The sequence below is a fragment of the Podarcis bocagei genome (assembly GCF_964188305.1).
Source record: "Podarcis bocagei genome assembly, chromosome: 6".
Lineage (NCBI taxonomy): Eukaryota > Metazoa > Chordata > Lepidosauria > Squamata > Lacertidae > Podarcis > Podarcis bocagei.
Window position 1 is genome coordinate 69,581,764 of NC_138130.1, and position 23,729 is coordinate 69,605,492.

Sequence of the window (23,729 nt, forward strand, 5' to 3'; positions counted from 1 at the left end):
TTGAATGAACATTATCAATAGCAAAAATTGTCTTTGTCTAGCTGTCTCAACTGCACACGCAGCAACAAGGCAAATATCTGGGAAAATCTCAGAGTCATTTATATAATCAACTAAATCATAAATCACTAAACGTTGATTTATATGAGCAAGCTCTCATTCAGCCTATCCTGATTCAGCAGTGCTTGTTTATACAAACCAGGATTACCAAAGTATAAGAATTCATTGCATGCACAGCTATTAAAAGGTTGGCTGCAATAGGTTCACAGATTACGTTGTATCTGAGATTTTGAATGATACACATTTTAAATGGGTTATTTATGTATACCTGTTATTGTTTGCATGCTTACTAAATAAGACAGAACAGAAGAGAATGAAGATGTCCCAAAGCGAATACTGTATATATTTTCCTTTCTTTTCCCTGACTTCCCTTTGGTTGTTGACCATATCAGCAAATATTAAGACACTACACAATTAAAGGATTCTATTTTGTTGATTCTTCTTCTGAGCAGAAGATCTGCCTGCACTCCAGACTATACAGTTACAGGCCTCAGCTCCAAAGCATTGTCTATCTGCTGCCACTAATCATTTTCTGCTAGGATTGATCCATTATCAGGGCAGCAAGAGAGAATTTCTATCATGGGGGCCATTCCAGAGAAATCTCATTAGAACTAAAGGTCACAGCACAGTATGTAGTACTAAACTCGTCACAACTCTAGCCATATTTATTCCTGCTGCTCCAACACAGCAGTAAGTCTCTATTTTATAACATTATTTAAGGTCACAGATGATGCATTGACAGAGACGTGAGCCCTGGACAGCTATGGTCTGGGTGTGGGTGAAATACACACGAAGCTGAAAATGTTAATTTTCCAGTCACCTGGAAGGATGGGAGGACCACTTTTCCATTCAAAACTGGCCAGTGGAATGGCTGTTCTTACAGGTTCTGAAAGATCTCCCTTACAGACACAAAGCTCATGGAGATTCTACTTGAGGTAGATTGGCAGGGCTAATCCATGACCCTGCAGATATCGCTGCATTCCAGTTCCCAACATCTCTGCCCTTGCTGGCTGGCTGGCACTGCTGTGTGTTAGGAGTCCCCCAGCATCTGGAGGCAGGGCTGGCTCAAAACATTTCACTGCCTGAGATTAAGGACTAGATGGTGCTTCCTTTCCCATTATGCATACAGAACTGATTAGACTGCCTGAGGCAGCTGTCTCACATTGCCTAATGGTAGGACTGGCCCTGTCTGAAGGGCCACAGGTTTCCCATCCCTGATGCAGATTCTCTCAGAAAACTGTACACTGAGAATGTTTACTAATCGCTTCTAAGATAACATCCTTCACATCTGTTCTGACTGAGGTGTCACTCTGAATATAGTATAGCTGTCAAGCATTCCCAGCTAGCTGCTATTGCTTGGATGAGTTTATGTTACTGCAGCTTGAGGATATAGGCATGAATCTTTTCCAGTTTTTTTAAAGCTGCTAAATTCAGACAAAAAATACTTTGTTTTTTCAATATATATTGGACCCATGATGAATAAATAAAATTGATAAATAAAACACGATAAAACCAGGCATCTTTTAAGATAATAAAAACTGCAGCCAACAATAGGATACTAAAATATCATCAGCACAAAGATTATCTTTCTCTTTTGCTGGATGATTTTTTTTAAAAAAAAGATTAAAGTAAAACAGTGCCAGATTTATATGGGGATATATCTTTATATCTCCATAGGAACTTTTATTTTTAGTGAAAGCTGGGTATTTAAGGAAGGAAACTTGAATCACCTCAATGGCCAGGTCCCCAAAAACCTCCCATGGCTACAACCCGGCTTGAAAGATGGGGATTTGAAGAAGAGGTTGCAGATGAGCAGTAAATGGAAGGGGGTGTGTGGAAAGGCCGGTAGGAGATCATTTCAACACCATTTCTCTTGCTTACTTAGTAACAGTGGGCGACAGGAACAACTGAAATGTTTCATGATAAACCAGCCACATTTGCTAATGAGCAAACACCCACAGTGTGTGTGTGGCGGCGGCAGCGGGGGGCGGGGGCGGTGGCAGAATCCTTCCTTCCATCTTTCCCCCCTCCTTTGTCAATTAAAGCTTACTTGTATTGTATTACTCTAATGTTCCCAAGCCCTGATTTGATTGAACTGGCTAACTGGATATCCTAGGATTTATTGTGTTTCCTGCCTGTTGTAATAAGCTTTGCTTGGGCTGACGCATTCAGAGCAGAGCAGACCAGACCAAGCTGGGTGTAGGAAGAGAGAAGCATACTGGTTCTTGCTTTTGTGGGAGGCCATTGTCTGACCAAAACTAAACCAGAGGACTGCTATGATCATGTGACTTTGAGCAGCTTCTGTTTAGTATGTGCCATCATCTAGCAGACAAAGCATGCAGCTTTACGGATTACACTGCGGCCATTCCTACCATTAGGCAGAGTGAGGTGACTGCCTCAGGCAGCAATGCTGCATGTGCCAGGTTCAAGGTTCTTTTGCTAGTGCACAAACCCCTGAACAATGCAGGTCCGGAATAGCTTATGATGTGTCTTACCCTATAATAGTTAAGAAACCTTTTCAGCGTTTGCCATTTCAAAGAAGTGTTCTTTGAAATATAGCAGGATACGGGCATGATAGATGATGTTTTAGGATCCTATTGTCCATTGCAGTGTTTATTATCTTAGTTGTGCCTGGTTTTATTGAACCATAATTCATCATAGACTCAGTATATAGAGGAAGAAGATGGCATCGCATTTCTCTAAAAATGGAACAGGCTGAATGGTGCCAAATTTAGACTGATTAATGCTAAGGCCAGGGATGCTTGTGTGTGCACAGTGCAGTATTTGGGTCTCAGGTGCCTTCCTGCAGGCCTGTTGGGAATCCCACAGGAGCTGTGTGTTTACTCTCTATATTATTTGGGAGAAGGGCGCTTCCAGGTGTAGACAATTTACAAGCATGCTTTTAGAAATTGAATAGCTATTCTCCTTCCAACCCCAGAAGTTGGGGGACAATTTTCCTTGAGACCACTGGGTGTAGAGAGATGTTTAAATGCTCCCTCTGAGCTTTGTAGGACTCCCACTCCTGCCTACTGGGAAGGGAGGAGGAGAGAAAATGAATTAGAAAGGGAAGTGATAAACCAATAGAGTTGGTTTCATATTAAGTGCCCATGGTCGGAGCAGCCTGGGACTCTTATGTTCAGGATAATTTGGTGTCATTGTTAGTGTTCTGAATGTTGTCTGACCATATCACCAGGCTGGCCAGCAAGAAGCCCTCTGTTTCTGGGCAATGTGGAAGCATATTCCTGCTCTATTCTGCCTCGATCAGACCACACCCAGATTACTGTGTCCAGTTCTGGGCATTACAATTTAAGAAGGATATTAACACCCTGGAACATGTGCAGAGGACAACAACTAAGGGTCTGGAGACCAAGCCTTATGAAGAATGGTTGAAGGAGCTCCATATGGTTAGCCTAAGCGGAGACTGAGAGGAGATATGATAGCCACCTTCAAATATCTAAAGGGCTGTCACATGGAGGATGGAGCAAGCTTGTTTTCTCCAGCTGTGGAGGGGAGGACCCGAACCAACAGTTTCAAGTTACAAGAAAGGAGATTCTGACTGAACATCAGGAAGAGCTTTGTGACAGTAAGAGCGGTTCAAGAGTGGAACAGACTCCCATGAAAGGTGGTGGGTTCCCCTCCCCTGGAGCTTTTTAAGCAGAGGTTGGATGGTCATCTGTCATGGATGCTTTAATTGTGATTCCTGCACTACAGGGGTTGAACCAGATGATTCTCAGGGTCCCTTCCAACCCTACAATTCAGTGAAAAGAACATTATGGCCAATCCAGTCACAGAATCACAGAATTGTAGAATTGGAAGGGAACCTACCTAGTCCAACCCCCTGCAATGCAGGAATCCCAGCTAAAGCATCCATGACCGAAGGCCACCAAGCCTTTGCTTAAATACCTCCAAAGAAGGAGAGCCCACCACCTCCCAAGGGAGACTTTCCCACTGTCAAAGAGCTCTTACTGTCAGAAAGCTTTTCTGTATGTTTGGTCGGAATCTCCTTTCTTGTAACTTGAAGCCACTGGTTCGAGTCCTACTCTAGAACAGGATCCTGTTCCAGCATCCTGTTCTCACAGTGGCCAACCAGATGCTTTCAGGAAACCCACAAGCAAGACAGCAGCATCCCCACCCTCATGGGGCATCCAGCAACTGGCATCAGAAGCATTATTGCCTCTGGCCATGAAGGCATCACTTCCACCATGTCATTGGATTCCATGGATTCACCATACCCAGCAAGGTTCTCAAGGATGCTGTTGGTGTATTTCCAAAAAACAAAATTAAAAACTGGGTGTGTGGCTGGCCTGGGATTCTTTAAATAAACATTTCTTCTGTGTTTCGCCTTCCTTTCCAGGGCTGAGAATATATTGGATGAAGCACCCATTAAGCCAGTTTAGCAACAGCAAACATTCATACCTGGCCTAAAATAACTATAGGATTGTTTGGCTCATTCAACTCTTCCTGTGATAGGTCAGCCCATTCATTTCTTCTAGGTATAGCACAGGCTTGTCCAACTTCCAAGAGACTGCGATCTACTCCTGCTATAAAAAAGCTGGTGGTGATCTACCCACTGGATTGACCAAAGTTGCTAGGCTTTTTTTAGAAAATCAAGTTGTTGAGCTTTCAGAGGAAAGTCAAAGTTGCTGAGCTTTTATGGAAAAGTAAAAGTTGTTGAACTTTTTTGGGGAGCTCAAAGTTTTTTGGGAGGGGGTGGAAGCGGTCCCTCGATCTACCGCGATCTACCACAGGCTCCCCACGATCTACCAGTAGATCACGATCTACCTGTTGGCCATCCCTGGTATAGCAGATCCAAATGGCACCCGGGTGAAGCTGCAGGTTTGGTCCACCCCCCCCCTTTATTGGGATCATCGTCATCAGCATCACAGCCCATGTTAAAGCTCAAAGTTAGGCACATTCTTCTCATTGGTATCAAACCCTGCAAAACATATTCTCCCTCCTTGCCTCTTGGAACAATTAAATCAGACCCTGGCTTTGCTTTATAGAAAGCCTTGTGTTTCTCTCTTTACAGAGCAAGTCTTTTTCCAGATTGTTTTTTCCCCCTGAATTATTTTTATTTTTAGAAGAGCAAATTATTTCACCAGTAGAGTGGAGAAGAAGATTGCCGAGGTGCAAGAGAGCAAGTTCAATAAGACACAAGTACAGAAGGTAACAAACTGCAAATAAATACAGAAAAACAGTCTTTGCATAGTTCAGAAACGAACATCACAGGGCATCAATGTGCTGTGCGAAGTGGTACACATCAAGCACACAGGTCCACATTTCAGGTTGAAAGGTTGCAGCTGGAAAAAGAAATGCAAAAATCTTAGAAGGGAAAACTTAGAAGCAGATTTTTTCTTTTCTTTTTAGCATGAACATTAACTAGCTATATTTTTCCCCCCAGTCAGGCCATGCTGTAGATTGTGTGAGTGTGTGTTTAAAGGTGGAGAATGTGACCTATATGATCTGTCTTGGCATGCCGTATCCCGTCATCCCAGACTGAGACGCTCCCTTGTTGCTCCCCATTTGGAGACCGATGACATTCTGTCCTTGACGAAGCTGCTCTTCCGAAAACCCTCGCCGGTTCTTTTGTGCTTTCCTGTGAAGAAGAATTTGTAAATGTGACAAGCCTGAAGTTAGTTCTCATTTGCACATCGCTTTGAGCACTTAGGTGGATTGGTGAAGCAGATCAAAAGTGGTACATGTTCTGGGCTTTAATTCCTCGCATTCATTTTCCTTAAAAAGGAACACAGGTACAGTAAGTGCTGTAGCTCTCATCCAGAGGACAGCAAAGGGCAAAGCAAGTGGGGCATGATCAGAGAAAGACTCCTACTAGAGCAGCCTTCCTCCTGCCTGGTGTCCTCCAAATGTTTTCAATTGGACTACAACTCCCATCATCCCTGACTATTGTGCCACTGCTGAGTCCCAACGTATCTGGAAGGCAGCAGACTGGGGAAGGCTGTTCTAGAGTTTAGACAGCTTCTGATCCTTCTTAGAAAGGTTCCCATCCACCCTAACGATCAGAAAACTAGATCTCCTGGGTTTGCTGCTGTTGATGCATTAGCTATGCCCACAAAATAGAGGGGGAAAATCTTTTAGCATGGCCAAATCAATATAACGCTTTCCCAATGGCTGAGGTTTTAAGTAATCTGGCCACCATCCAGCAAAACACTTAAGTGGATGCCCAAATGATCTGCTAGATTAAGGCAAGAATGTTGAAGACTGAGCACCATTGTCCCAGGAGCTGGTGTTACAAAATCCATAAAATGCCAACTCTGCAATGAGTTGTCCAGAAAAGTTGGCTCTCTTACACTGGTGTATACTTGCTTTTTTATTTTTTAAAAAAGGTTTCATTGCAGGTTCTGGATGATTTAGTCACAGCTGCCGATTAATTTGCACAAATCGGATAATAGAGTTATACAACAAAACTTTGAGGAAAGACTCCATTTTTAAAAGCACACAGCATGCAATACATTTATTTGATTATGAATACAAATGTCTTTGGAATTATCATAGGGGGATGAAACTGCTTATCAGAATTTGAAAAAGGGCCTCGTGTGCCATAATTCTAGCAGCCTTTTCATGACAATCTTTCATAGCACTCTTCCTTCATTCCACCCCCAACATTCAGTCAGTCAGCCTCTGGAGTATTGCCTCCTCCTGCTGGTTTCACATATGAATACAGTGGGAAATAATTTAGAAATTTATTTAGAAGTTTAGAATCATCTGTGGACAATTAGATGACTATATTATGTGATGCAATGGGTCAGTTAATGTAGGGTTGCCATATGTTCGGAATTTCCCAGATGTAGCCGGGATTCAGCAGACTGTAACAGCGCCCAGGCAGAAATGACTTAAATGTCCAGAAAAATCCAGATTGCAACCCATGTTGGAAATGTAGATTTTGGTGAATTTCCCTAAAAATACCTCAAAAACTTCTCCTTTTTTGAGATTTTGCTAAAAAATAATCCTGCCCACAGATGCCCCTGGATGGGCTTGAACCACCAACCTTCTGGTTAACCCATTAACTAGGGTTGCCATATTTCAAAAAAATTGGCCAAAGTTGTGCAGCCTTTTTTTTTTTTTAGCAAAATCTCAAAAAAAGAGGGTCCAGCAAATTCTGGACATATAGCAGCCCTAGGAAAAATACAATTTAAGGCCATACCTCCCAGTGCATTAGAATTCCTACAACAACAGAAAAATAATTAAGAGGTCCACCAAAACTCTCAGCAATTTTCATGTGACCCATTGGGGTGGGTGGGGGAACAGAGGTTTGGGAACCACCCTGCTCAAAGATTGACAATATGAATTCAGCAAACGGTGAATTTGGTGCTGATTGACACATTTAGTCTACACCCAAAACATGGTCCCAGGGGATCCAGGGAAGAGCTATAGATCCTTACCTGTGAAACCAGGCTGGATCCCCTCTATAGCATCCGTCATCCCTTGTGACAGCTTCGCTGCCCAAAGCCATTAAAGTTCTTTGTACAGCAGCCATGTCCTTCCCTAGAAAGGCAGAGTAAGAGAGAGATTCTTTACTGCTACATTGTTCGGTTGTAGTTTTGACAGTTCTGTAGACACCAGTTCAATCCCAGAAATCCCCAAGGCTTTGTTATCCCATTATGTTTTCTGTTTCTCTTCTGGTCTCATGGGCACCATCAGGGTTTCCCTCACCCAGAACTGCTGCTTCTTTCACCTTGCAAACTGCATGGTTTGCAGTTGACACTGGGGTAGTTCTGCAATTCCCCCCCAATACAGTGCAGTTTGGGGTGTTATTTTCACCAATATATACATTCCCCCCAACACTTTACACTAGTGTGCACATCTCTGTGAATGCTACCTGACATTGTAAAATTTGGAGAAGTGTGAATTTTGGAGGATGAATTGTTTTTGGAATTAGATAAGTTTGTCTTTAAAGGTGAATTGAATCACATTTCTCCTTCATCCCTAATTCCTAAAGCTATGAATACTGAAGTCTGGGCCTGCCCATTCTGTGTATAGCTCTGTATACAGCACACTTAACTTAGGACCGCTCATACAACCTTCTCTGCTTATGCCTCACACTTTGCTCCATGTCCAGTGAACTCATTGACCTTCCACTACCAGTCAGATCCCTTCCTTGTGTCAAGACAAGACCCTACACTGATCCCTCAGTCTCCCCATTTTAGCAAGCCAATCCTTCCACATAAAAATGCTTCCCTTTGCAAAGCTTGGTCTTAGTCTGCATCTCCACCATACATCTCAAGCTGTATCATACCTCTTTAAACAACCGTGCCTCTCCCAAAGAATTCTGGATCCTGTCTTTTGTTAAAGGTGCTGAGAGCCCTGTTCCCTTCACAGAGCTAAGATTCCCGAAGAGGTTTAACAGTCAAACCCTCTTCCCAAGGAACTCTGTATAGTGCAGATGGGGCCTTAAATTGACCTAATTGCAGAGAGACTGATGCGTGACCCCACTTAACCTCAAATCTAAAGTGGCACAACAATATTGAAAACCATGGAGCGCAGTGTGTGGAAAGAGAAATCACTGCTGGAGCTACTGCAGGGGAAAGTGACTGTGTTTATTGTGGAAATAGGCTGCCACTGATTTCATACCAATCCTTGTTAGAAACATCATTCAACTCATTAATCTTCACAGCAGTGCCAAAGTAAATCAGCTTTGCTATCTTCATTTAACAAAGGCAGAGAGATGGTCAGGGGCAACAGAAAGAGGCAGCATTACAGTAGGAGGCGAGGGCCATTGATGGCTATATTCTGCAGCCACACAATGCTTCCAAATATCAGTGTCCCATTTTAAGCAGGCTATCCTGGATCACAGAAGCCAATCCTGGCTTCAGTTTGGGTCCTGGAATAGCTCATTTTTTGGTCCAGCGTTCTGGCACAAGGATGCTCTGATGCAACCCTGCTGACGATTGCCAGAGCGTCAGATTGGAAGTCATTTTACCAATAATTGGTTAATTAGATTATATGATTTATGCTGTACTTGTGAGGTTCTGTTCTGTTATTGTTATTTACTGTTTGCAAGCAGTTTGAGGATTTGTTTGAATCGAAAACAGCATAGAAATACAATCAATTGATCAATTAGGCTGGTGTGGGAGCCAAGAGTCTGAGCCTTAAACTGGGAAGGTGTCTTAGATCAAATCTCACCCCAACCGTAAATTCCTAAGTGATTTCTTAATCTCAGCCCCAAACTGAATCCCCACTCAGCCATGAAGCTCGCTGGGTGAGCTTGGGCTGGTCACCGTCTCTCAGCCTAACCTACCTCACAGGGTTGTTGTAGGGATGAAATGGGAAGGAAGAGACCCATGTAGACCACCTTGAGCTCCTTGGAAGAAAGTGTGGTGTATAAATGTAATAAACATAAAACACAAACACAAAACACGTACCAGAAATATGGAGGGGAGAGCATCATAGCAACAAGCTCCTCATTCCATCCAACACATCTTCTATTGTTGAATGAACAGGAGCACAGGTGCTTTAATGAACACACAGAGTGGAGCCTGCACCCACAATGTTCCAGAAACATACACATATTTTAAACTCCTGCAAAGGGCCCAAGCAGAAGCCTTTTCCAGCCCTGCATTCTGTTATAGCACACTGCAAATCATGGCTTGAAAATGGCTGTCCCAAGCAGTTGATCTCAGTACAGTTCAGGAACTCAGAACAACTGATCAACGAATGATGAATAAATACATCCAGGATCTTCAAGTTCTGTTCTAAGCTTTTCTTACAGGGCTGGGGGACCTGTGACTCTCCAGACATGGCTGGACTGCAGCTATCATCATCTGCTGATGCTTGGCCATGCTGACTGGGGCTTATGGGAGTTGGCGCCCACCACTATATGGAGGGTTACAGGTTCCCTACCCCTGTTCTATAATTAGGTAAAGGGACCCCTGACCGTTAGGTCCAGTCGCGGACAACTCTGGGGTTGTGGCACTCATCTCGCTCTATAGGCCGAAGGAGCTGGCGTACAGCTTCCAGGTCATGTGGCCAGCATGACTAAGCCACTTCTGGAGAACCAGAGCAGCGCACGGAAACACTGTTTATCTTCCTACCAGAGCAGTGCCTATTTATTTATTTACTTGCACTTTGACGTGCTTTCAAACTGCTAGGTGGGCAGGAGCTGGGACCGAGCAACGGGAGCTCACCCCGTTGCAAGGATTCGAACCGCCGACCTTCTGATCAGCAAGCCCAAGGCTCAGTGGTTTAGACCACAGTGCCACCCGTGTCCCTTATAATAATTATAATCAGGGATAGGCAAATCCATCAATTTTAGCTCTCCCATTTACCCATTTTCTGAATGTTAAATTCAGCTCTCTACATTCTGTGTCCATTTGCTCAGCCAGGCTCAGCTGACATTAAATTTCCAACGTTGGCTCAGTCAAAGATATGCTGGTGTAACTTGCCCGTCTCAAATGAGGTGAAGCTCACTGATCTGAGGCCAGTGCAAGTCCCCAGAAAGGGACACTCCAAGGTCATGGTAGAGGAAGCACCAGAGAGAGCAGACCAAGGCTGGATCCTAAGCCTGTTCCACTCAGTCATGTCATCAGGCAACCTGGCACAGAACACAGTTTTAATGGCTCCCTTCTGCCAGGGTTTGGCAGAGTAGCAGCAGCAGCAGCTCCATTGCTGAATGCAGTTTGGATATGGTGCTACTTTATGTGAGCTTATTTTACACCTGCATGTTTTTCACCAGCTTCCTGTAAGATTACTCCCTATCTTGCCCCATGGAGGCAAAGGGAAATGAGAGGGTGGGCCATATGTCTTACTTTACAGAACACAATCCTCTCTTTGAGGAGGTCCAAGTTTGGTCCAAGTTCAGCTTACAGATAAAGATCCTACACGAAGGGAGGAGAGCAGTGTCCTTGAAGTTTCTCATCAATATTTAGCACCTGGACCAAGCAGGCAAACGGGCCACCTATTTATCCTATTTTAGTATTGTATTTCTGTGTAAATTATAGTCATTATTTGCAAATACATATAAATTAGCACATGCAATTTGCCTTTTTTTTTTTTTGGCAATGTGTAAGTAAGCCCAAGAATGGACTTCAGCCACAGGAAGAAGAGCTTGCTTCAGCCTTCTCCCCTGAGAGCTAGTAGTCACATACTTCAGGGCTTTCAGCTGACACTGTCTCAAGCCTTCCTGGCCATTATCGTCATTACATATCTATAAAAGGACCATGGATGCAAAAGTCACAGTAAATGGGTTAGACGAGCCTGCAGGCTCATAATCTAATTTAAAACACAGAATGAACAGAAAGGAGGGGAAGTGGGTGGTTTGTTGATTGCTACATAGGACTAAGAAATAGAAAATAATCAAAACCAAAGAAAACGGAAGAATGAGTTGGTTGTGAAAACTGATTTGTGTTTTTGTCTTGAATCATGTACACAGATTAGACAGCTGCTGCATGCATGCTTTTTCTTACACAGGGATTAGCTCCATGTGAGAAAAATGTCATGCGTGAAAAGATTTTAACATGGCTACTTTTCTGGAAGGTGTACATACGTAGACACCCAGTAGAGGTTCTGGGAAACAACTTGTTGTGTAAAGTGGATTCAAATCATCACATGGGTTGACGCTAACTCTAGTCCTCCAAAGAGAGAGAGAGTTTTAGGAAGGGAAAACAAATCAAAGATGAAGGGAAATTGCTGAATCAGATTGTGAAAATGAAAGATGTTGCAATCTTGAGCTCAGAAAACAAGCAAAACACTAGTGGCCAAAACACTGCATCCGCTCCTTGCGCCCCACTGACTGAGGTTGAAATGAACAGAGATGTCCCTCTGCCCAGCTAAGCCAGCCTCCCATCACCTGCTGGATGTGTCAGCTGGTGGGTAGGCCGCTGGCAAAATTCCTGCTGGTGGGAGCCAGTGGAAAGCCTTAAAAGAAGGCATTCCGTGGGTGACTGACAGAGACTGAGCCAGTGTGGACCCTGGATGGATTGGACCCTGAGCTGATTCCATTGCTGTCCTGCAATGGCTTAGGACCTGATCGCTGCACCAACTCCCAGACTGCTTCAGTGATCTGCCTGCTCCCCACCCACTGTGCATTGCAGGACTACAACTACAGATGTGGTGGTGGTTTCGCTGCTCCATACAACCCCACCGGCAAAGGGAAGGGAGGTTTGGATTGCAGCCTAAATCGCAAATGACTCTGAATCCTATCTCCTAACCCAAAATTCTGATCAAAGCTTAAAGTGTTAGCAAAATTTAGTTCAAGAATTCTCTATATGCTGTACATGACTACGTACAACTCTCTTCCTTTGAGTTTCTGAGTTATAATATGATCATACAGTTGGGCAAACATCTTCAAAATGCACACATGTTGTTCATGGTAGGAACACATGATGCTGTCTTCTATTGAGTCAGATCCAATGACCCATCTTGCTTAATATTGGCTGCACTGACTGGCAACAGCTCTCCAGGGTTTCAGACAAGACGTCTTTCCCAGCTCATATCTGAAGATGCTGAGGACTGAACTCAGAACTTTCTACATGCAAAGCAGTTGATCTACAACACAGCTATGGGCCTTCCAGAAAGTGATGGACAACATGCTTAACAGTTTGGGCTTGATATTGGCAAGAAGAGGATTAGTGGTTGATCTATAAGTTGTTAAAAGAAGTCCTGTACTTTGCTAGTGGATATTTCCCGTGTGAGTATGAACATTCAAGGTTACTAGATGCCCCCTGGCATTTAGGAGCATGCTTTAACTCCAGAGCATAACAGCAGCATAGAAATGAGACCGTGTTCCTTATTTCAGAAACCTTATTGTGGACCATGCTGACTGGGGCTGATGGGAATTGGAATTCAACAATGGAGGGCCATAGTCTCCCTATCTTTGGCCTAAATGCTAGCTGGGAATTGCCCCATCTTCCAGCGATGGAGTAAGACCATGTAGGTCCAGGCCCGGCCCAATCCAACAGTTTGGCCTGACTAGGTTACTTTAGATAACCGCCTCACTCAAGCATGAAAATGGACACTGTTGTGGAAATACTGTTCATAGTGAAAATTGGATATTACCACAGTTTCTGCTGAACCTTCTATAGAAACTACCCTTTCTCTTAGATTTAAAAGTTTTCCATTAAAGTGATATATTTTTCAGTTATGGATTAGTACAAAAGATGTCATAAACTCCTGGAAAAAATATAAAATCTCTCAGAGAAGATAACAAGCTGGGGAAAACATGGCTGTGACACAACAGAAACAGAAGAGAAAGATAATGACATCAGGGAATTTCCACCCTAGAGACGCGCATGATTAGCATCAGTCTAAGTAGTGTAATATAAAGAAGGCAATTGTCCCTTCAATAAAAGCTCATATAAATGGATATTGGTACCTTCCCATAAATCCACTGTCTGGAAAATATCTGTTGTTCGTATTCCATAGATTTCTGCCGCTTTCAAGAATTGGGAAATTTGCTCCATTTGCTTGAAAGCCATCTTTGATTCTGTGATCTTTGGAATGGGTTCTTTCCCCTTGGGATGTAAACTGTTTATTAACTTGCACAGCAGCTGGGAGATTAAAGATAGAAGCAGAAATGAAGAGGGGGGAAAATCAATTAGTTCCAGCTGACTAAAGACAACATGTACACGCTATTGATTTTATGGTGTGGGTGCTCTGGTGCCACTCACGGAAGGAAATCTTCTCAAAAATCAAATCAAATAACAACTGAGAATAATTCTGAATGTGTTAGAAGCAAGTAAGTTTTTTTTTTAAAAAAAAAAAATGCAAGCCAAAGCTTCCATTTCTGCAGCTGGACCAAACATGCATGGATGTACTCAGGCGGACAAAATCAAATCATTCGCTAAAGGTTACATAACAATTGACAGTTGTGTGGGAGAGCAAAACGGTAGCTGCAGTCCAACTGTAAGTGCTTCCATTTGGTATACTGTTAAAAACACAATGACAGAGGCTCAATAATTTCTCATGTCTTATATCTCCAGGGCAAAGGACAGCATCTTTGTGCTTATTTGGTTAAAAAAAAATAAAAATCCAACATGTCATTTAAAGTCTTCAGGATGTTTACAAAAACAGATCAGGAATGTAGCATAAGCACATTTTCCTTTTTCTTTTCTTTTTAAAAACCAACACTGACTGGTTTCTAAAGAAGATAAACCTGGTATTAAAAGCTCAGCAAAAAAAAAAAAAAAAGGAAATCTGTTCTTCTTCTTCTAATTGTCAGAGAAATAGTTACCGAATTATATAATCTGCCCATCTGTCTCTATGCACATATACTGGCTATTGTTTCTAAAACCTCCTGATCATAATAAGCAATTGTTTTAAATATTTTAATTGTCCTAAAAGAGAAAAACAGTTTAGTAATGAAATTGATACTCTTGGTAAAATGTAAAGTTAAATTCCAATCCCTAAGTATTACTTTGTTACCTAATGATTTCTACAGGGTTTATATGGAAGTAGGGTTGTTGCCGGGGGTGGGGGGTGGGGAAACACTGTCCAAGGTAATTGATTAGCTTTCTCCAAAGGAGCTGCGGAGGGCAAAAGTTAAGGAGCAAATCTTAAAGCACATGTTGTTATTATTATTATCAGACTATTACTTACTGTTCCATCCATTAACCATTTCTGGAAATGTTGCCTTCCTGGAGGGGGATGCTCTGTGTTTTCACCACACTGTATGATAATCCAGTCCACCAGCCGACTCTCCAGTTCTGTGTCATATTTCTGTTCGATCTTTTCCTGGACTTCTCGGCTTAAACCATAGCTGGGTCCTCTATTGGCCATCTCTAGGAAGAAGAAAAACCACTTTATTTAATTTGCAAGAGGTGCAAAGTGCTGAGCATCTATTACCCAGCATCTATTCTGAACATCCTGGAAAGGGATTACTACACAATCCCAAATGCATTACAAAAAAATCAAAACCAAAAGCCTCATAAATTGTGATGCCAGTTTGTGTGTTTGTGTGTGCTTGCATGAAATCATCAAAGCTGACATTTCGGCTGCAAGTGAAATTTCTGTCGTTGCTAGGAAGAGATGTAAGCATTTCATATTAACATTGCAATTGCCAGCAAATCCAAAGGAATTAAAAGCAAAAAGAAGGCCAAAAAGAAAAAAAGGTCTATTACAGGACAACTTGGAATAGCCTTTCAGTGACGCAGGTGATCTGGTGATTTTCAGCAGTGATCTGGGTCCAGAAATGCGGAGACCATCGAAGCAAGAAATGTTGGTAAAATTTATGAAGAGTCGAAGGCTGCTGCGATGCTCTGCTGCTCCTGGAACTGCTGCTGTGGGAGCATCGTGATCTGAAGAAGGCTGTATTGATTTGATTTTCCTCACAGATGAGGAGGGTCAAAGCAGGGGCGTTGCTAAGAGCTATTAAAGAGGCCCTCCTACTCTGTCATGGCCAGAAAAGGATCCCTATTCATCTCAATCCTCTGCAGCCTGCTCCTCTGCACACACTTCTGCTGCTGTCACTCCTTGTATTCTAGGCTTTGGTACTCACTTCTACGTTCTTATGCTGCAGCCGTTGTCATGGTGCCCAAGAAGATTGCTATTAAAAATACTCTCCCGATGACATCCGTTCGCTGTTGGCTTCTTTAAACCCAAGACAAACCTGCAGAAAATGCATGGAACAGAGCCCGTAAAAAAGCAGCAAAGATGTATTGTCAATAAACAGCAAAAATCACCAGTGTAAATTGAAAGAAGGCGACTATTTTAATCTGCTTGAATGGAAATAAGAAAGCTAAGCAGCTAAATGCCATCTCAGAGGAGGACAGAGTTCTCCACCCCAATTCCCTGCAATGCAGTGCCGGACAGAATATTCCACATTCTTTAAAAGTCTAGAACTTTTCCAGTTCTGACTAAGCAAGCTTTGTCTTATGCAGAACTGAGGGTAGCAAGCAAAGGTGCATGGTGGGTCGCAACAACAGCTGTTCAGGACCAGCCCAAGATGCTTTGCTGCCTGAGCTGAGACAGCAAATGGTGCTCCAACCCCAAAGGCAAGATGCATGGCACCGAAGGCCAGGACATCAAATGGACAAGTTGTTTTGGCAGCTGAGGAAGAATAGCCCACCAGCATCTCTGTCTGCAAATGTAATGGTATGATAATAGTAATTCAAATAGCTAGCAATTTCTTTGCATTTCATGATACCTAACCTGAAGTGACCACCTCAGTTCTGCTTATCTATAGTAAAGGTAAAGGGACTCCTGACAGTTAAGACCAGTCGTGGCCAACTCTGGGGTTGCGGCGCTCATCTCGCTTTACTGGCCGAGGGAGCCGGCATACAGTCATATGGCCAGCATGACTAAGCCGCTTCTGGTGAACCAGAACAGCACATGGAAATGCTGTTTACCTTCCCGCCGGAGTGGTACCTATTTATCTACTTGCACTTTGATGTGCTTTCGAACTGCTAGGTTGGCAGGAGCTGGGACCAAGCAATAGGAGCTCACCCTGTCGCGGGGATTCGAACCGCCAACCTTCTGATCAGCAAGTCCTAGGCTCTGTGGTTTAACCCACAGTGCCACCCGCGTCCTGCTTATCTATAGTACCAGCTCATTATTCAATGGCCTTTGACAACACCATGGGTTGTGCCTGCTGAACTTAGACCAGAGGATCTCATTCTATTGCTTGCATTGCAGGCATTACACCAACTTCGCACCAAAACGTTGGCTTATACTGGTTCAGATGAAAGCTTGGGGAATGATGCTTTGAAGGCTCCCATATATGTTTTGAAAGCTCCTGCCATGCAAAATTAGCAAAGGGAGAACTCTTCCCCACAACGTCCATTTTGTAGATATGTGTGTTTTCCTCCCTTGCCTATGGGGAAAGCATTCAGATATCCAGTCCTGAAGCGAATGACAAGGCAGCACCTCCTTTTCACTTACAGAAGCCCACCAGCTTGGCAACTGAAACTCTGTCCTTCAACAGAAGGAAAAGGTCAGCATCTTCAGGAGAAATGGTTGGGGGTTTCCACTTCTACACAAACACAGTATCTGCCATTGGGATGACTCAGCTATCTCACTCTGCCTAATGCTAGAGCTGGCCCTGAGTCCAGCAAAAGGTTTGTCACATGAGTATGCTGATCATGTTTCCTTCTCCCTCCTTTCCACGCCACTCGAGAGAACTGCCGTCATGTACTTCATATATAGTCATTCTATGTTGCATCTTTTCAGATTTGCGGCCAGGCCTGTTCCACACATTCCCGACTGTTCAGATACTCAAGACGTGAGCTCTCTAGTTTATATAATTCTCAGACTCTCCTGGCTTGACTTGAATACATGAAAAATTCAGTGGGTGACCTCATTTCCCTGCAAGATTTTCATATTGTGTACTGGTATGTATTTATTTTTAAATAAGTCGCCTGAAAAAAATTCTTATGTAACTCAGCTCTCTTAGAGCTCATCCTACTGCACACACAGCATGCTGTTTGTGATAAAGAAATGAGGCATCTGTGGATTTTTTTTTTTTAAGTACTGCCTCAATCGTGTACAAACAGCTAGGTTGCATATACTGATAAGATTCAATTTTTTTGTTCTGGAAAAGAAAGCTATGAAGAGGGTCTATTATTCTACTATCCCTGTAATACCAAAAGGGATTTTAATGCACTGCATTTCCTTTGAATTAATTCATACAACTCTAGAACATGGCAGCGTCACTTCAGATCCACTTCCAACAGGATGAGTCACACTGTAAGGATTGTAGTCAACAAATGAATAGCCATCACCTTATCTTTTACGTTGCGAACTGCCCTGTGATCTTTGGGTGAAGGGTGGCATACAAATTTAACAGATAAATAAAAATACTTACTATATGCATTTGGAAGGGACACACCTCAGTGGTAGAGTTCCTTGCATGCAATAAGTCCCGAGTTCAATCCTTGCCATGTCCAGGTAGGGCCTAAAACGCTAGAGAGCCAATACTGAGCTAGATGGACCAGTGGTCAGATTCAGTGTAAGACAGTTTCCTATGTTCAAGGAAAGAGCACTCTCTCTCTTGGTGGGGAGGGCTCCATGGCACGTGTGGAGGACCTTTCACCCTCCAAAAGTTCTGAATTATTAACTCCAGGCAGCTGCAGGAAGCAGTGCCAACAGCCAGGGATGATGAGATTTGTAGTTCTTTAACCAGTGCTGATGCTAAGTGGAGTGTGGAGCCTCTGCAAATCAATGTTCCAAGCTGAAATGCTACTTTCTTTTCCTCCCAAGGCCAGACATACTGAATGTGTACTTTAAAAAAGAAGGAAACAGAACGTGACTTTTATAAAAGTGGCTGTATCTTGGTGACAGGGGAAGAAAAGAAGAATTCTGAATTCTGGCATACTTGAATAAAAATTAAACGATTCTGGCAATGCACACAAAAAACGGTACTCTAATGTAGATAAGCACGGTATGTTTTACGGTTAGCATGTGCTTATTTCATAGTCACTCTTTCCTCATGCAGTGCATAATCAAAATCATCCATTGAAAACTGTTCCCATGGGTACACAATGGGCACTATTTTCTGCTTAGTAGACAGATGGAGACAGCGCAAACAACAGATGCAATATAGTCCAATATAGTTTTATTGAAAAATTGGGCTTCAGACAAGCCGTTCATGAGTTTTTCAGTAAGACCAGAAGGATTGTTCAGACATCTTAGTGCCCACAGTCAAATATGCATCTTTGAAATCCATTGATGATATCACATGCGCTTTCAAGAACTGTGACTTCTTTAATACAAAGGCAGGGTGGTATAGTGAATGTCACCAGGTCACAGGAAATTATGTAGGCAGAATTAGCATAGAAATTACAGGGCAGGAAGCAGGTCAAGATCTGAAAACACACACACACACCCTGCCCCGGAGGTGCTATGAATAGCAGTTGTACAATTCCTAAGGTTAGGGTGAGTTAAAACAAAAAACAAAAAAAACCCAAGCTTTTGAAATGATAAATATTTTACTCCTTTTTTTGGGGGGGGGGAGCATCTTAAAATGCAGGAGAAAATATGGTGGAAAATGACCCTGATAAATACACATGGCCAATATACACAGAAGTAAACTGGCACACTTGAACCCTGAATGCATTGGTTTCAAATTAACAAGGGCCACCTGATTATATAAGCTGCTACAGCATAAAACTGCATAGACAAGAAAACGAGACAGTTGCAAGCTGATGCCTGAAAAACAAAGAACGCCACCTATTTCCCCATATTGATTGTGGTACCATGAGTCAGCAACCAACCTTGTCCCCAGTCTTCCAAAGGACATGGTAAGAGGTCATGTGGTCCAGCTGGTGATTCCTCCTTTTTTTTAAAAAAAATATTTTTATTGGGTTTTCACATTTTATATAAACACAAATAACACACCAAAACAAACATAAAAAACAACAAACATGAATAGTTCCCGAAAATCTTATTTTCTAACCCTAGTCCTTGACTTCCCCCCACCCCCTCCCCTGCATCCCTATTCCCAAACTTATGTCAGCAAGTTGGCATTTCTTCCATCTTAATATTAGTCCTTTTATAAAAAACAAAAATAAATTTTCCCTAAGTTGGACCCCAATTCTCTTCCCTCGATTTCTCATTTTTTCTTACATAATTTTCTTAATACTAAACCCCCTGGTCTTGAGTGTTGTTTAAATTTAATACTTCCCTCCCTCCCCTCCCCGCTTTGCGTCCTTTCCCAAGACATGTCCAAATTAACAGTTTTTAGCCTGGATTCCGGATATCCGAGGCTCTCAATTCTCTTTTAGTCCCTCTCCGCCGGTTTTGTTGGTAGTCCTTTTTGTCTATCATCGAGTCTCGAAAGATTTCCTTAACAATCAATCCAGTCAGTCCATAGTCTCTTCCCATATTTAAAGGCAACTGCTGAGGAATTTCCACAAGGCCTAAGTCTTGCTGATAGTCAAAATCAAAGTCTATGTGGAGGCCCCAATTGTACTTCTTTATTTCGAGCTCCTGGATTCCATAAAGTCCCAGGGCCTCCACTTTCATCTTCTGTATCTTTCGTAGGCTTAGAGTGGATTTAATCCAATAATCTCCTTGCTTGTGTTCTCCAGATGCCGGCTTCTGGTTAGTACTTTCCCAGATAACTTGTTCTCTTTCTTGTTTTGTCTTCTCCTCTTCTTTGTTTATTGTTTCAAATTCAGCTGTGGGTTCTTTCTCACTCAGGCCCTCATTACTTTCAGCAGAACTACTTGTTTCCAAATCCAAGGTCGTCAATTGTTTACTCATAGCTGTAGTCTGCTCCTGTAGGGTTCCCACCAGTGAGAACATTCTTTCGATTTCTCTCAGTATCTTTCCACCCACAGCCATTGTAATTCCACAGAATTCCCCCTAGAGGGAATCTGGTTACTGAGTAACCTTTTCTCCAACAATCCTCTGTCCTATTATTGTTTCTTTGTTTCTCAAGATTTTAGTTCAATTGTAACTCCTTTTAATCCGGAGAGGTCTTAAACAGCAATTTTTTCCCCCCACTATTAATAGTCCATTTGACAGCTTTTGACAGCTGTCAAATTCTGCTCCTCTATACAGGCTCCAAATCAGGTCGCTCCCGGGCCCGGGAGGGAGGGTTGTTTACCACAAAACAAAGACTCTTCCAACACTCCACTCTCCTGCTCAAATTTACCTTTCTAAATCTTGGAAGTTACTGTCTTTTTAAAACTCACCCTTTACAGGGTAGGCACTCCAGCTTAGTTCTTATTTCGTTGCTCTGGATCGTCTGCAAGGGGGGGTGTGGGGACTTCCTTTTAGCACACCCCCCGGTCGTCTCAAATTCAAAAGGTAAAAGTTTTAAAGTTCAGTTCCAAATTACTCACGGGTTCTTTTTTCAGTCCGAATTTCAAGGAAGGAAGTCAGCGCTCTCCGGTTATGGCTCGCGGCTTCGCTCAGCGGCGGTAGCGGTCGACTCTCAGTGCCACGCCGTCCCCTGTATCCCCTCCGTAGCCTTTAAAAAGGCTCATTGCGAATCAGGGGGGGCGCTTAAGGCACCCGCCGAGTCTTCAGTCCGCAGGCTTCCGCGCCTGCGGTTTTTAAGGGTCCCCGTGTCGCCGGCACGGCAAAGACCCATCCACCGCTGAGCCGATTCCCTCCGGAGCTCGGAGGGAATCCGCCATTTCCCGATCGCGCCAACCCGGAAGTCCAGCTGGTGATTCCTCCTGCTTCCCTTGGAAACTGAGCAGGCATTACAGTGATCTAGTATCTTAAAGAGAAAAAGCCAGTGGGGACTTGGATGTGTAAATCAAGGGGAATGAAAAATGTTACTGCTTCACACTCCGCTAAAACCAACACAGTAAATTCAAAATATGGGTTTTGCTCCATAGAGCCCCATTAAATACACCCTGTGGCCTAGGTATGGTTTTAAGGCTTTTTGACTGCCATTGTTTCTTTGAACAGCAGGCACACCCATGCCCAATCATGAACTGCTTTTGCAAGTCTCCTCAGTTTCAGAAAGGGGTTGCCATATGGTACAGCAGACAGCCGTTGAAGAACAAAGACGGAGCCCAGAGGCCCCTCACGTGTGCAGAACTCTCAGTCACCAGACAAAGCTATGAATATCTGCATGACTGATTTCATCAGGCACCTAGATTTATTTCTTAGATTTATTAGTTGCTTGTTACCTTCCATGGTCGACAAGCAATTTACGTATAAAAGCACAAGTGTATGTACATTATACCAATGAAATTCATATAAAATACCAACATTCTCAAACACCACACACACCCACACCAAAAAACCAAATGCCCCATAAGCGTCACTGGAAGCTTTGGCAGCATGTTAACAGCAGAACAAAATCAGCTCAGTGAATCAAATTTTCTTGATTGGGAAACTAGGCTGATACAGCCTAGAATAGCATTGGCTTCTTTTTTTTGCTGCTGCATCATTAGTTTGTGGTCTACTAAGATCACTAGATCTTTTTCATATGTACTACTGGAAAGCCAGATGTCCTACCTAAGTGTAAAACCTTTCATTTGTCACTACTGAAATTCATTTTGTTAGTTTTGGCACCGTTCTCCAATCTGTTTGGGTCAACCTGAATCCTGTTTCTGTCTGCAGCAGCAGTGGCTACTCCACTGAGTTTGGTATCATCAATATGAGAATACTATGTTTAAAATAAGAACTCTTAAACTCCAAATTTTAAAACAATAAAAGAAGTACAATGGTTGCGGCAGAATATAGAAACTGAGCTGAGCATCTATGAAATATACATTGCATCTCAATCAGCCTTCTAACTGTTCAAATCAAATTCCACCCATTTCCCAATACACGTTCCCAGCTTATTTCGTTCATGACAGCTGGGGCTGTTTTATTTCCCAGACAAATCTGTAGAGGGGGACAATAATGAAGAGTTTTAGTACTACAAACCTAATCAAACCTGTCACAGCAAGAGGCATTTCAAATTAATTGAAACCTGGCGATTAGAACAGGATTGTCTTTATTGACCATGAATGTTAAAAGAAATTTAACACTGCAGTTGTGAGAAATATCTGCCCTTAAAGTCATCTTCCTTTGCTCAGATGTAGAAAAAAATTTCAAACAGATAATTCATTTCTATTTTAAGTACAGATGTCCTAAAACAAGTCAGTAATGGCCAATTTTTCAAATCACACAGCAGAAGGAACTATAGCTTTGGACATGATGACATCTGGGGTGAGGTCAAAACAGCATCAGTTTCATTCCAGCTGTTTTAATGACTGAAAGGAAGGCATCACACTCCTTTTTGCTTCTGCTTCTTGAAACTACTGTTTCACAGCATGTCTGATCCTGGGTCAAAAGGCTGTAATAATTGGGTTTACACAACAGCTTTTACATGCTCCATATACATTGTCCTCATTTCCTGCTTATGTGCATTTCTCAGGCAGCTAGTTGGCCACGGTAGAGAAAAGGATGCTGAATTCAATAGGCCTTTGATGAAGTCCAACAGGGATCTCACATTCCTCTCTCACTAATACAAAGTAAAGCAAGCTAGTATTATGCCACTAGTTTATATAAGGATATGATTGTGAGGTAGCAGCTTCCTCCAAAAACTGACTCATAGATGTTAAGTATCACCTTTTTAGCTACTGCACAACACTGGGATCATTACACAAGGATTCTTAAAAGTCATGTTAATTGAAAATGCATTTTTAATTTCAAGCTTTATTTCTAATGAAGAAAAGAATATATTCAGCAGTTATTGACTGCAGTAAGCTTTGACCATGTCCACTCTCATATTCGCTGGGATGAAATGCCAGCTGGTTTCTTCACTCCTAGAATTGTCTCTTGCACCTTTTCAATAAACATTTATGTAGTTTTATGAAAAAAAATTGTCCAATTTTGCTTCACTGTCCTCTCCCCTTCCCCTGCTGTAGTCGTTCGGATTATAAAGCTGCAGGGAAGAACTATTGCTGATAATCAGCATATAGAATCTAAACCACTTTAGGATCTGAATTTCCTGAAGGAACTGATATATAGGCAAGCAAAAATCAACATACTATCAGGAGGATAAGATTAGATCTACACCTTTGGAACATGGTGATTTGGTTACTCAGTAACATTTTATAGTGGAATAAGCAACCAGTGCTGCCTCAGTTTGCCACTGAACTTGCTTCCAAGAGAAGTATGAAAAGCACAGCCAAGTGATCAGCTGACCTTTTTCTTACTGTTGGTTCAATGGTCCAGTCATGAGCATTACATATACACTACGAAGGGCATTCCACTCCTTTACACTCTGCACCAGAGTAAATTTTAGCATGGCTATTCGACTAATCCAGAAA

At 42.6% G+C, this 23,729-nt stretch overlaps 2 protein-coding genes across 4 annotated transcripts in view; one reads left to right on the plus strand and one right to left on the minus strand.

Moving 5' to 3' along the window:
- Positions 1-23,729, plus strand: part of LOC308589698 (uncharacterized protein) — a 474,186-nt gene that overhangs the window by 112,343 nt on the left and 338,114 nt on the right. The gene's annotated exons all lie outside the window — the stretch shown is intronic.
- Positions 5,105-15,613, minus strand: TAGLN3 (transgelin 3). Of its 2 annotated transcripts, none has more exons than XM_081196919.1 (5): positions 15,506-15,613; positions 14,608-14,789; positions 13,385-13,559; positions 7,458-7,560; positions 5,105-5,653 (listed from the first exon to the last, which is right to left on the minus strand). In XM_081196919.1, the coding sequence occupies exons 2-5, from the start codon at positions 14,785-14,787 to the stop codon at positions 5,512-5,514; spliced, it is 600 nt and encodes a 199-aa protein (XP_081053045.1). In that variant the 5' UTR covers positions 14,788-14,789; positions 15,506-15,613; the 3' UTR covers positions 5,105-5,511. The 2 variants fall into 2 exon arrangements, with proteins under 2 accessions (XP_081053045.1, XP_081053044.1); XM_081196918.1 differs by lacking the exon at positions 15,506-15,613 and adding an exon at positions 15,129-15,485.

What these genes read in the sequence shown, in the direction of transcription:
- TAGLN3 (XM_081196919.1), bottom strand. Translation starts at nt 14,787, where the DNA reads ATGGCCAATAGAGGACCCAGCTATGGTTTAAGCCGAGAAGTCCAGGAA. An exon ending in GACAGTGGATTTATGGGAAG is followed by an intron (nt 7,561 to 13,384) that starts GTACCAATATCC and finishes CTGCCTTTCTAG; the next exon opens with GGAAGGACATGGCTGCTGTA. An exon ending in GATCCAGCCTGGTTTCACAG is followed by an intron (nt 5,654 to 7,457) that starts GTAAGGATCTAT and finishes TCTTCTTCACAG; the next exon opens with GAAAGCACAAAAGAACCGGC.